Below are 12039 nucleotides of genomic sequence, written 5' to 3' on the forward strand. Positions count from 1 at the left end.
ACTGGCAAAATTGCAGTAACTTTCTCAAAAACCCCAGGTTTTCCAGAAATCAGGGTTAGAAGATATACGTTTTTAAAAAATCCTCCAACCTAGATTTCTGGGAAACCTGGGGATTTTTGGGAAAGTTACTGGAGTTTCGCAACCCTACTTCCAATTAGTCTGTCATTATGGTCTCCTGTCTATGACTAACGTTATGGCCTTCTTAATCCTTTTTGGGCTGACCCCAACTGTCTCTTCACCGCTCTGTCTGACTCTTATTATGGCCCTCGTTTTATCTTCCTCCGTTAGGTTCTTGTTCATTCTGCTGGGGCCTCTTGGGAAAGGGCCACAGTACCATGAGATTGGCCGATCCATTGCAACTCTCATGACAGACGAGGTAAGACGGCCTCTCCAATGGTGAACATAGTTGTTGGGCATGACTGAACGAACCAGTCAATTAATGGCTGAGTTTCCATTCTTCTTCATTCCAAGGTTTTCCATGATGTCGCCTACAAAGCGAAGGACCGCACTGATCTGATTGCTGGAATCGATGAGTTCCTTGACCAAGTGACTGTCCTGCCACCGGGGGAGTGGGATCCCTCTATAAGAATAGAGCCACCAAAAAACGTACCGTCTCAAGTGAGTTTAGCCTCTTCTTTAAAAACAAGTCTTTCATCAGTGGACAAATAAATCGCAGTGACGTCTTTCATTTGAAAAAGGAAAGAAATAACATATGTGGTGTTTGACAAACAGGAGAAGAGGAGGAGTGCAGCGCAGTGCGGCACAGACCCAGGGGATGAAGAGGAGGAGGACGAGGGACATGGGGGCCCGGAGCTGCAGCGGACAGGACGGTAGGTGGGGGGGGGGGGGGGGGGGGGTGTTACCAGGGACTTAGAGAGTGTGTGCTATGGGAGCCTGGATGTGTATGTTGTTGTGGTTGTGTATTATGTGGTTGTGTATTATGTGGTTGTGGTTGTGTATTAAGAAAGAAAGACAGATCAAAAAAATAACAGGTTTCTCTCCTGCTTTTTGAAACATCTATCTACGGAACATTGGACAGAGGCCAGGTTTGCCATTGCCACTGAACTCCCTCCCAGGTGACTGTGTGCAGTTCATGCAAAGGTTTCCATAGCAACCTACTGCAGTGAGCTCCCAATTGCCTTTGGCTATATTCTGCAACAGGGACATTAGCTCATGCTAAGTCATCCTCACGACTGTGTCTATTTTATGCACTTTAAGTGGTGTGAGGAGAGTAACACATTAAGGCCTGGTGTGGAGGGGGGGGGGGAAGAAAGAAAAAGTCTCCAGCTGCAAGCTGAATGCACACCTCACCACGAGACAGCAGGTTACCCACGTGGTTGTAGAGACAGCAGGTTACTCACGTGGTTGTAGAGACAGCAGGTTACCCACGTGGTTGTAGAGACAGCAGGTTACCCACGTGGTTGTAGAGACAGCAGGTTACCCACGTGGTTGTAGAGACAGCAGGTTACCCATGTGGTTGTAGAGACAGCAGGTTACCCATGTGGTTGTTGAAACAGCAGGTTACCCACGTGGTTGTAGAGACAGCAGGTTACCCACGTGGTTGTAGAGACAGCAGGTTACCCACGTGGTTGTAGAGACAGCAGGTTACCCACGTGGTTGTAGAGACAGCAGGTTACCCATGTGGTTGTAGAGACAGCAGGTTACCCATGTGGTTGTAGAGACAGCAGGTTACCCATGTGGTTGTAGAGACAGCAGGTTACCCACGTGGTTGTAGAGACAGCAGTTTACCCATGTGGTTGTAGAGACAGCAGGTTACCCATGTGGTTGTAGAGACAGCAGGTTACCCATGTGGTTGTAGTCTCATTCAATCATTCGAGAGAGAGAAAAAATGCAATACATAACCGTATCAATGCAATCCACTATTTTCTCCATGGCGTTATAATATTTCCAGATTCTGTGGTGGTCTCCTGTTGGACATCAAACGCAAGGCGCCGCACTACCTGTCTGACTACACAGACGCTGTAAGCCTGCAGTGCTTGGCCTCCTTCCTCTTCCTGTACTGTGCATGCATGTCGCCTGTCATCACGTTCGGGGGCCTACTAGGAGAGGCAACAGAAGGACGCATAGTAAGACACCATGGTTGTCATCCCAAATGGCTCCCCATTCCCTACCTAGTGCACTACTTTTGGGCCATGTTCAAAAGTAGTGCACTGTATAGGGAATAGGGAGCCATTTGTATGCATCCCTTTCGAATACACAGTGCTAGAATGACGATTGAGATTGATTGAAGTTCAGCTTTTCTTACTAATAGAATTTCTCTTCATTTGTTTCCCGCAGAGTGCAATCGAATCACTTTTTGGCGCCTCAATGACGGGAATAGCCTATTCCCTGTTTGCTGGCCAGCCACTCACCATTTTGGGCAGCACAGGGCCTGTACTGGTGTTTGAGAAGATCTTGTACAAATTCTGCAAGTAAGTTTGAGTAAAACACTGTCGTTGTAATTCTATAACACCTATGTGATGAATCGACTATAGCCCACTGCTCTCAGGCCATTTCTGTAACTGTACCCACATCTCAGATAATCTGTGATTAGATTGTAGTATGATCCTCTGTCCTTATAACATTAGCAATATAGGATGACCGTGTGCAATATACACTCTTAGGCAAAAAAGGTGCTATCTATAACCTTAAATGGTTCTTCGCCTGTCCCCATAAGAGAACCCTATGAAGAAACCTTATTGTTTCCAGGTAAAACCCTTTCGTGTTCCTTTCCATCTACCTGAAACCAAAAAGGGTTCTCCTATGGGGACAGCCGAAGAACGCTTTTGGAACCTTTTTTTCCGAAGAGTGTACTGCCAAAATACATGGATCATTTAATGATCTATACTTCTTTAAAGTATTGAAATAACATAATGACGACCTCAGATGCACTATATTCTGCAGATAGATAGACATACAGGTAACTGCCAACCTAAAGGAAACACCGACATAAAGTGTTTTAGTAGGGCATTGGGCCACCACAAGCCAGAACAGCTTCAATGCACCTGGGCATAGACTTTAAGAGTGTCTGGAACTCTACTGGAGGGATGCGACATCATTCCACCACGAGAAATTCCATAATTTGGTGTTTTGTTGACGGTGGTGGAAAACGCTGTCTCAGGCACCACTCCAGAATCACGCTCCAGAATCTCCACACGTTTTCAATTGGTTGAGATCTGGTGCTCATAAAACCATTCAGTGACCACTCGTGCCCTGTGGATGGGGGCATTGTCATCCCATGGGGGCCTAGCCATGGTAGACAGAATAATGGCCTGCCAGCGGTTTTATACATGACCCTAAGCATGATGGGATGTTAATTGCTTAATTAACTCAGGAACCACACCTGTGTGGAAGCACCTGCTTTCAATATACTTTGCGTCCCTCATTTTCTCAAGTGTTTCCATTATTCTGCCCGATATCTGTAGATAGTGCATAACATATCCCACAGATGTGGTCATATATGCGGCGGCAGGTAGCCTAGTGGTTAGAGTGTTGGGCCAGTAACTGAAAGGTTGCTTGATCAAATCCCCGAGCTGATGATGTAAAACATATGTCGTTCTGCCCCTGAACCAGGCACTGTTCACAGGCCGTCATTGTAGATAAGAGTTTGTTCTTAACTGACCTGCCTAGCTAAATGAAAAGTGTAAGGTATCAGTGATGTTTTAACTCTCTCCCCAAGGGAGTATGGATTATCCTACCTCTCACTGAGAACCTGTATAGGGCTGTGGACAGCGTTCCTCTGCCTGGTCCTAGTGGCCACAGATGCCAGCTCCCTGGTCTGTTACATCACCCGCTTCACAGAGGAGGCCTTCGCCTCGCTCATCTGCATCATCTTCATCTACGAGGCCTTGGAGAAGCTCATCCACCTGGGGGAACACTACCCCATCAACATGAACAACAACCTGGACAAACTCACACAGTACTCGTACGTTTGCACTCGCTGCCTTTTTAATCCAGAGCTCGGCATAATCTGTGTCCGGGAAAACATTCCTTTGAGTTCTGAACGAAGGTAACATCTTCATTTGAGATGATTGTGAAGGAGGGATTTGGCGGTGACGTGTTCTATTGTTTCTATAAGGTGTTCATGTGTTGAACCTCCGGATCCAAGCAATGCCACCATACAGTACTGGGAGCAGAACAACATCACTGCTTCTGAGGTCTACTGGGAGGCACTCGAGGTTAAGGTACCGTATAAGAGTGTCTAGTGAAATCTGTGTAGTCTATGGGAAGGATCAAGACAAATTCAGAGAAGGAGTTCATCTGGGTCAGGTCTCGTGTTCCGAGAAAAAAAAAACTAGCCTTATAGTACAATTTGTGGTTTAATAAACTGAATTAGAGCAAAAACAGGTGTTCCTCACAAAGTGGCATACTCTCCCAGATGGAGCTGGTCCTGTGCAGAAGATTAAGGACATGTGGTGGGCTGGATTATTCTGGATTACCCCATGCCAAATCACCATAAAAGCACATTTTTTGTATTAATGTTGCTTTCTGTACTCTTAATCCAAGGCCCTCTTAACCAAAGGATTTTGTAATTGACTGCATTGTCATGCACTATTAATTCCACTTGTAGTAGGGCAGACCAATCACCCTCCTCTACCTATTGTTGCAGGACTGCATGGAGAAAAGAGGAGAGTTTGTGGGCAGTGCCTGTGGCCCTCATGGACCCTATATTCCAGATGTTCTCTTCTGGTCTGTGGTTCTCTTCTTCTCCACTGTCTTCATGTCAGCTTTCCTAAAGGAGTTCAAGTTCAGCCGTTACTTCCCCACCAAGGTAAGGCAGCAGACCCAGATCCTACTGTAATCCCACTGGTTTGTATCCATTATGCGTTTGTAGACTGCAGACAAGGTTTCTGTCCTTCTGCTGAGGTTTATGGTGCAGTGGAGCACTCTAGTGGTCATATGGGAGTACTGTGTGATTATGGTAGTTCAAAGCAAATTAGCAATAAAATACAGGTTTTTAATTAAGAAAAGTGTCACGCCTCCCCCACTTTTGTTGGAATCTTTTATGATTTAAGGGAGCACCACTTATCACGTTGTTTGGCCACGGAAGCCCCCCCCCCCCCCCCCCTTTTGGAGAATTGAATCCATAACCGTGGTGCTCAGTGTTTGAGTTCCCTGTGCAATCTGTGATTGATATTGAACAATGATATAGATGGTCCCTGCACTAAGACCAGGCGGTTGACATGCACCCCTCTCTTGCACAGTTGAGAGCTGTCATCAGTGACTTTGCTGTGTTCATCACCATCTTTACCATGGTCCTGGTGGACTATGCCTTAGGGGTCCCATCTCCAAAACTAAAAGTCCCCAGTGTGTTCAAGGTGAGCTATGTAACACAGTATTACAAGGTGATTATACATTTTGACTCAAAATACATGTGCCATGCTATGTAGATGCAATATCTGACAGCAGTCCAAATCCTTGCAGCCGACCAGAGATGACCGTGGTTGGTTGATTAGCCCGTTAGGCGGCAACCCTTGGTGGACCACCATCGTGACAGTGATCCCTGCTCTGCTCTGCACCATCCTCATCTTCATGGACCAGCAGATCACCGCGGTCATCATCAACAGGAAGGAGCACAAACTAAAGGTACTGTAGGATACTGTAATGGCTCAGCTCAGCTCATACGGGAGGCTTTGTTCACCATAACCTGAATGTCCACTTGTTAGTTGGCTTTGATTTGGTGCATGTGTAGTTGATTGTCAAATAGGTTCCAGTACTGGTTGATATGGACTGAAAAAGTCCCTTTCAGAAATCTCTTTCTACTCGGGGAATTAGTTAACATTTTGACCATATTTTCCTGAACTATTATGAAATGTTTCTGCCGCGGGATATTGATTAGTGTATTCTCAGTTGTACTGTATTGTGTTTCCCTCCCCACAGAAAGGCTGCGGGTACCATTTGGACTTGTTCGTGGTGGGTGTCATGCTGGGGGTATGTTCCATCATGGGTTTGCCCTGGTTCGTGGCTGCCACCGTTCTCTCCATCTCCCACGTCAACAGTCTGAAGCTGGAGTCGGAGTGCTCGGCCCCCGGGGAACAACCCAAGTTCCTGGGCATCCGCGAGCAGCGCTTCACAGGCCTCATGATCTTCCTACTCATGGGCTGCTCGGTGTTCATGACCTCTGTGCTCAAGGTCAGATAGCTTCTCTGAGGAATATTGTGTTGGCTCTAGCTTCTGGACAGAAATCCGTTCCTGTCGCAGTGTGATAAAAGTGTCGCTGGGTTTATTTTGCACCCAGTGTATTAGTCTGCACCCAGTGTATTAGTCTGCAGTGTCACAAAGCGGACCGATATTTTACGCTACGTTTTGTATAGTTGAATCTCACTTTTCAACCATTTCTTTGGTTGATGCTTGTATGACTGAATCATAATGGAATGTCTCTTGTCCCTTTAGTACATTCCCATGCCTGTGTTGTATGGAGTATTCCTGTACATGGGAGCATCTTCGCTCAGAGGAATACAGGTAGGAGATCACTAAACACACTGCAGTTTCTGGACAGTACATGACATTCAGTCAACATTGACTTTTAAGGTGCTGGGCTGCGGTCGAGTGGGTAACAAGCCAGGCACATACGACATGCACTGAGTGTACAAAACATTAAGGACACCTGCTCTTTCCATGACAGACTGACCAGGTGAATCCAGGTGAAAGCTATGATCCCTTATTGATGATCCCAATGCCACTTGATTTTTCACTCTCAACAGTTTCCAGTGTGTATAAAGAATGGTCCACCACCCAAAGGACATTAAATCAAATAAAATCGAATACAACAGGTGCCAGGTAGACTTTACAGTGAAAGGCTTAAGAGTCTGGGGCCTCCCGAGTGGTGCAGCGGTCTAAGGCACTGCATCGCAGTGCTAGAGGCTTCCAAACACAGACTCGGGTTCGTTCCCGGGCTGTGTCACAACCGGTCATGATCGGGCGGCGCACTCTAGCGACTCCTTGTGGCGGGGCTGGCGCCTGCTGGCTTCCAGGTTAAGCGGGCAGGTGTTAAGAAGCGTGGGTTGGGTCATGTTTCGGAGGACGCATGACTCAGGTTGCCTCCCGAGCCCGTTGGGGAGTTGCAGTGACGAGACAAGGTCAACATTGGGTAGAAAAGGGGGCTAAAATACAAAATATAAGAGTTGAGAAAGTATTTACTAAATAAACTAAAGTTTTAAAAAATCAAAGGGGAACAATAAGTAACAATAACGAGGCAGGAGGTACCGGTACTGAGTCACTGTGTGGGGTACAAGTTAGTCAAGGTAATTGAGGTAATATGTACAGTACCAGTCAAAATTTGGACACCTACATATTAAAGGGTTTTTCTTAATTGTTTAATTTTTTTCTACACTGTAGAATAATAGTGACATCAAAACTATGAAATAATAGATATGGAATAATGTAGTAACCAAAAAAGGGTTCAACAAATCAAAATATATTTCCGGATGACTGACTTTCATGTTTTAAAGCAGGGCTTTCCAACCCTGTTCCTGGAAAGATACATTCCTGTAGGTTTTTGCTCCAACCCTATTCTAGCACACCTGATTCTACTCATTAGCTAGTTGATGAGCTGCAATCAGGTTAGTTACAACTGGGGATGGAGTGAAAACCTACAGAAGGGTAGCTCTCCAGGAACAGGGTTGGAGAGCCCAGTTTTAAAGTAATCATGGACTGTTGTTTCTCTTTGGTTATTTGAGCTGTTCTTGCCATAATATGGTCTTGGTCTTTTATCAAGTAGGGCTATCGTCTGTATACCACCCCTACCTTGTCACAACGCAACTGATTGGCTCTAACGCATTAAGAAGGAAAACAATTCCTCAAATGAACTTTTAACAAGGCACACCGGTTGAATTGAAATGCATTCCAGGTGACTACCTCATGAAGCTGGGTGAGAGAATGCCAAAAGTGTGCAAAGCAATCATCAATGCAAATAGTCCGGGTAGCCATTTGATTGCCATGCGGTAGCGGAGAGAACAGTCTTTGACTAGGGTGGCTGGAGTCTTTGGCAATTTTTAGGACCTTCCTCTGACACCGCCTGGTATAAATGTCCTGGATTGCAGGAAGCTTGGCCCCAGTGATGTACTGTGCAGTACTCACTACCCTTTATAGCACCTTGCAGTCGGAGGACGAGAAGTTGCCAACCAGGCGGTGATATAACCAGCCAGGATGCTCTCGATGGTGCAACTGCAGAACATTTTGAGGATCTGAGGCCCCAGGCCAAATCTTTTCAGTCTCCTGAGGGGGAATAGGCATTGTCATGCCCTCTTCACGACTGTCTTGATATGTTTGGACCATGATAGTTTGTTGGTGATGTGGACACCAAGGAACTTGAAGCTCTGAACCTGCTCCACTACAGCCCCGTCCTGTAGTCCACGATCATCTCCGAGGTCTCTGACCTCCTCCCTATAGGCAGTTTCGTCGTTGTTGGTGATCAGGCCCAGCCAACTTGACACAACTGCGGGAAGCATTGGAGTCAACATGGGCCAGGATCCCTGTTGAACGCTTTCAACACCTTGTAGTGATGAATTGAGGCTGTCCTGAATGGAATGGGGGGAGGGGGGTGGGGTGTTCCTAATGTTTTCTACACTCAGTGTACATGCCTTCCCTCCAGAGACCAGGGTTCAATTCCTATCTCCACCCTTCCTCCTAAATCTCCCTCCTTATTCTCACCCCATCTGTTTCTGTGCATGTCTGAATAAAGCATGACATGTATTTTAAAAAACAAACATAGGCTTGTAAGGCTAAGTCCCAGCACACTTGACCTACATCTAAAGCTAATTTCACAAAGACCATCTGAGGACATTAAAACACAGTACAGAAACACAGAAACCGGAATACAATGGTCCTGAGGTTGTAATGTAATCCATTGTTCTATTGCTTATCAGTTATTTGACCGTCTGAAGCTGTTTGGCATGCCAGCCAAGCACCAGCCTGACTTCATCTACCTGAGACACGTTCCCCTGCGGAAGGTCCATCTCTTCACCATCATCCAGCTCAGCTGCCTGGTCATGCTCTGGGTCATCAAGACCTCCAATTATGCCATCGTCTTCCCCATGATGGTTAGCAAACATCTTTCTGCCTTATACAGTAGATTCATCTGGATGGAGTTACACGTATATGCCAAATATGCGAAGGCAATCTGGGTACTTAGCTTTATTTGGCCATATTGTAGATGGAAGTAAGACAATGTCTTAAGTTATACATTGTGAAACCAAGATGTCTTGATGCTCTACAGAAACAGGAGATAGGCTCCTGCCCTATGGCTGGGACAAAAATGACTTCTGCAGATGTATAGTAATGTAGGGTTTGTGTTCCTTGCAGGTGTTGGCGCTGGTGTTCATTCGGAAATTGATGGATTGCTTCTTCACCAAGAGAGAGATGAGCTGGCTGGATGATCTAATGCCAGAGAGTAAGAAGAAGAAACTGGAGGATGCTGAAGAAGAGGTATGAAACAGTGGAGGCTGATAAGGGGAGGACGGCTCATAATAATGGCTGGAACGGAGCCAATGGAAAGGCATCAAACAGAAATAATGTGTTTGATTGATTTGATACCATTCCACTCATTCTGCTCCAGCCATTACCACGAGCCCATCCTCCCCAATTAAGGTGGCATCAATCTCCTGTGGTATAAAAATGGCATCAAGGAAGATTAGCCCTTTGGTGGGCTAAAATAAACCCTAAAAATCAACACATGACACTAATATGCCATATATCTATCACGTTTCAAGGAGGACCCAGATACAGACAGTGTCGAAAGAAACAAACGTTTATTTATAATACAGGGGCCGGCAAACCAGGGATCAGAAATCCAGAGAGGGTGCAAATGGTCCAAAACGGCAGGCAGGGGCAGGCAGGGTCAGGGCAGGCAGGGTCAGGGGCAGGCAGGGTCAGTCAGGGTCAGGGCAGGCAGGGGCAGGGCAGGCAGGGTCAGGGCAGGGGCAGGCAGGGTCAGGGCAGGCAGGGTCAGGGCAGGCAGGGTCAGTCAGGGTCAGGGTAGGCAGGGGCAGGGCAGGCAGGGGCAGGGTCAGGGCAGGGCAGGCAGGGTCAGGGCAGGGGCAGTCAGGGTCAGGGCAGGCAGGGTCAGGGCAGGCAGGGTCAGGGCAGGCAGGGGCAGGGTAGGCAGGGGCAGGGCAGGCAGGGTCAGGGCAGGCAGGGGCCAATAATCCAGTGAGGTGGGGCAAGGTATAGAATGGCAGACAGGCTCAGGGCGGGCAGACAGAAGTGTAAAAATCAGAGCGTGACAGACAGATCAGGGAGTGACAGTACCCCATATCTGGTTGACCGGGGGGCCGGCGTTGGAAATCCGCGATGAGGCCTGGGTCCAGGATGTCCCTGGCGGGGACCCAGCACCTCTCCTTCGGGCTATAACCCTCCCAGTCAACCAGGTACTGGATCCCCCTGCCAACTAGGTCGAACCTTTAGGAGACGCTTCACTGTGTACGCCGGATGAGACGGGGGAGCGGGGTGGGCCAGGAAACGGGAGACAAATGGCTGTAAGATATGGGTTTAACTCTGGACACATGAAAGGTGGGATGTATACGAAGCATATGGGACAAAAGAAGACAAACAGCAGAGGGGCTAATGACTTTGGAGATGGGAAACGGGCCCGAGAAACCGGGGGGAGAGTTTGCGGGATCCCACCCAGAGGGGCAGATCCCAGGTGGACAGCCTTACCTTCTGCCCTAGACGATACCGGGGAGTCCGGGTAGTCCGGTGGCGATCCGCTTGTCGTCGATACCTGGAGGTGGTCTTGAGGGCCGACCGGGCTCTCCTCCAGGTACGATGACAGCGGCGGACAAACATCCGGGCAGAAGGTATGCCAACCTCTTCTTCCTGCTCAAGGAAGAGCAGTGGCTGATACCCTAGGGAACACTCAAAGGGTGATAGGCCCGTGGCAGAGCAGAGAAGGGTGTTGCGGGCCTATTTGAACTACACAAGCTGCTGGCTCCAGGTGGTGGGGTTGGCAGAGAACAGGCAGTGCAGAGTAGTCTCTAAGTCTTGGTTGGCTCACTGCGACTGGCCGCTGGACTGAAACCCCGGAGAACAGGCTGGCCGACGACCCAATGATGGTGCAGAACGCCTTCCACAACCTTGATGAGAATTGAGGACCCCAGTCGGAGATCATGTCTACTAATAGTCCATGGATCCGGAAGACGTGCTGCACTATGAGCTGGGCCGTCTCTTTGGCAGAGGGTAGCTTGGGGAGAGGAATGAAGTTCATGGCTTTGGAAAACCAATCCACCACGGAAAGGATGGGGGTGTTGCCATCAGACGAGGGGAGACCCGTGACAAAGTCCAGGGAGATGTGAGACCAGGGACGATGAGGGACAGGCAGAGGTTGGAGGAGACCAGACCGAGCTTGCCGAAGAGTCATGTTCTGAGCACAGACAGTGCAAGCGGCGATGAATGCGGAAACGTCAGGGACCATGGTAGGCCACCAAAAGCGTTGTCACACAAAAGCCAGGGTCCTATGGGAGCCCGGGTGGCAGGCAAGCCTGGAGGAGTGGGCCACTTCAGGACCGCGGAGTGGACCGCGTCAGGCACGAACATCCAGTTTTCTGGACCCCCGCCGTCCCGGGGTTCGGCTGATAACACTGCTCCTCCCGAACCTGCTTCCCTAATCCCCTGCTGACTGCCATTGCCAGGCACGAGGTGGGAAGGATGGTCTCAGGTTCCGGGGTAGTAGTTGTGGGGCTATAGCGGCATGACGTCCGGCTTGGCATTCTTGGATCCCAGCCGGGAGGAGAAGGAGAAGTTGAACCGGGTGAACAGTAGGGCCCACCTAGCCTGCTTGGAATTGAGGCGCTTGGCGATGTGGAGATATTCCAGGTTCTTGTGGTCGGTCCACACAATGAATGGATGTTCTGCCCCCTCTAGAAAGTGCCTCCACTCCCCCAACGCCATCTTCACATGGAGAAGCAACCGATTCCCCACATCGTAGTTCCTCTCTGTGGCGTTGAGGCGGTGGGATAAGGTGGTGCAGGGATGTAACTTGAGGTCCAGGGGAAGCCAGGGTGCTGCAGCCCCCAGATAAAGCGGCGATAAAAGTTGCCGAAT

At 48.5% G+C, this 12039-nt stretch overlaps 1 protein-coding gene across 3 annotated transcripts in view; it reads left to right on the top strand.

Annotated features, from left to right (window-relative positions):
* Positions 1-12039, top strand: part of LOC110520067 (sodium-driven chloride bicarbonate exchanger) — a 47585-nt gene that overhangs the window by 30593 nt on the left and 4953 nt on the right. For all 3 annotated transcript variants that reach the window (XM_036974342.2, XM_090229707.1, XM_036974343.2), the window contains 14 exons: positions 289-376; positions 472-618; positions 733-830; positions 1913-2087; positions 2299-2432; positions 3680-3925; positions 4079-4184; positions 4610-4771; positions 5205-5318; positions 5425-5586; positions 5881-6132; positions 6394-6462; positions 8868-9041; positions 9304-9426. In XM_036974342.2, coding sequence (XP_036830237.1) covers positions 289-376; positions 472-618; positions 733-830; positions 1913-2087; positions 2299-2432; positions 3680-3925; positions 4079-4184; positions 4610-4771; positions 5205-5318; positions 5425-5586; positions 5881-6132; positions 6394-6462; positions 8868-9041; positions 9304-9426 — 2050 coding nt within the window. The remainder of the gene's footprint in view (positions 1-288; positions 377-471; positions 619-732; positions 831-1912; positions 2088-2298; positions 2433-3679; positions 3926-4078; positions 4185-4609; positions 4772-5204; positions 5319-5424; positions 5587-5880; positions 6133-6393; positions 6463-8867; positions 9042-9303; positions 9427-12039) is intronic.

The sequence above is a fragment of the Oncorhynchus mykiss genome, chromosome 3 (assembly GCF_057628025.1).
Source record: "Oncorhynchus mykiss isolate SJ-2025 chromosome 3, ASM5762802v1, whole genome shotgun sequence".
NCBI lineage: Eukaryota > Metazoa > Chordata > Actinopteri > Salmoniformes > Salmonidae > Oncorhynchus > Oncorhynchus mykiss.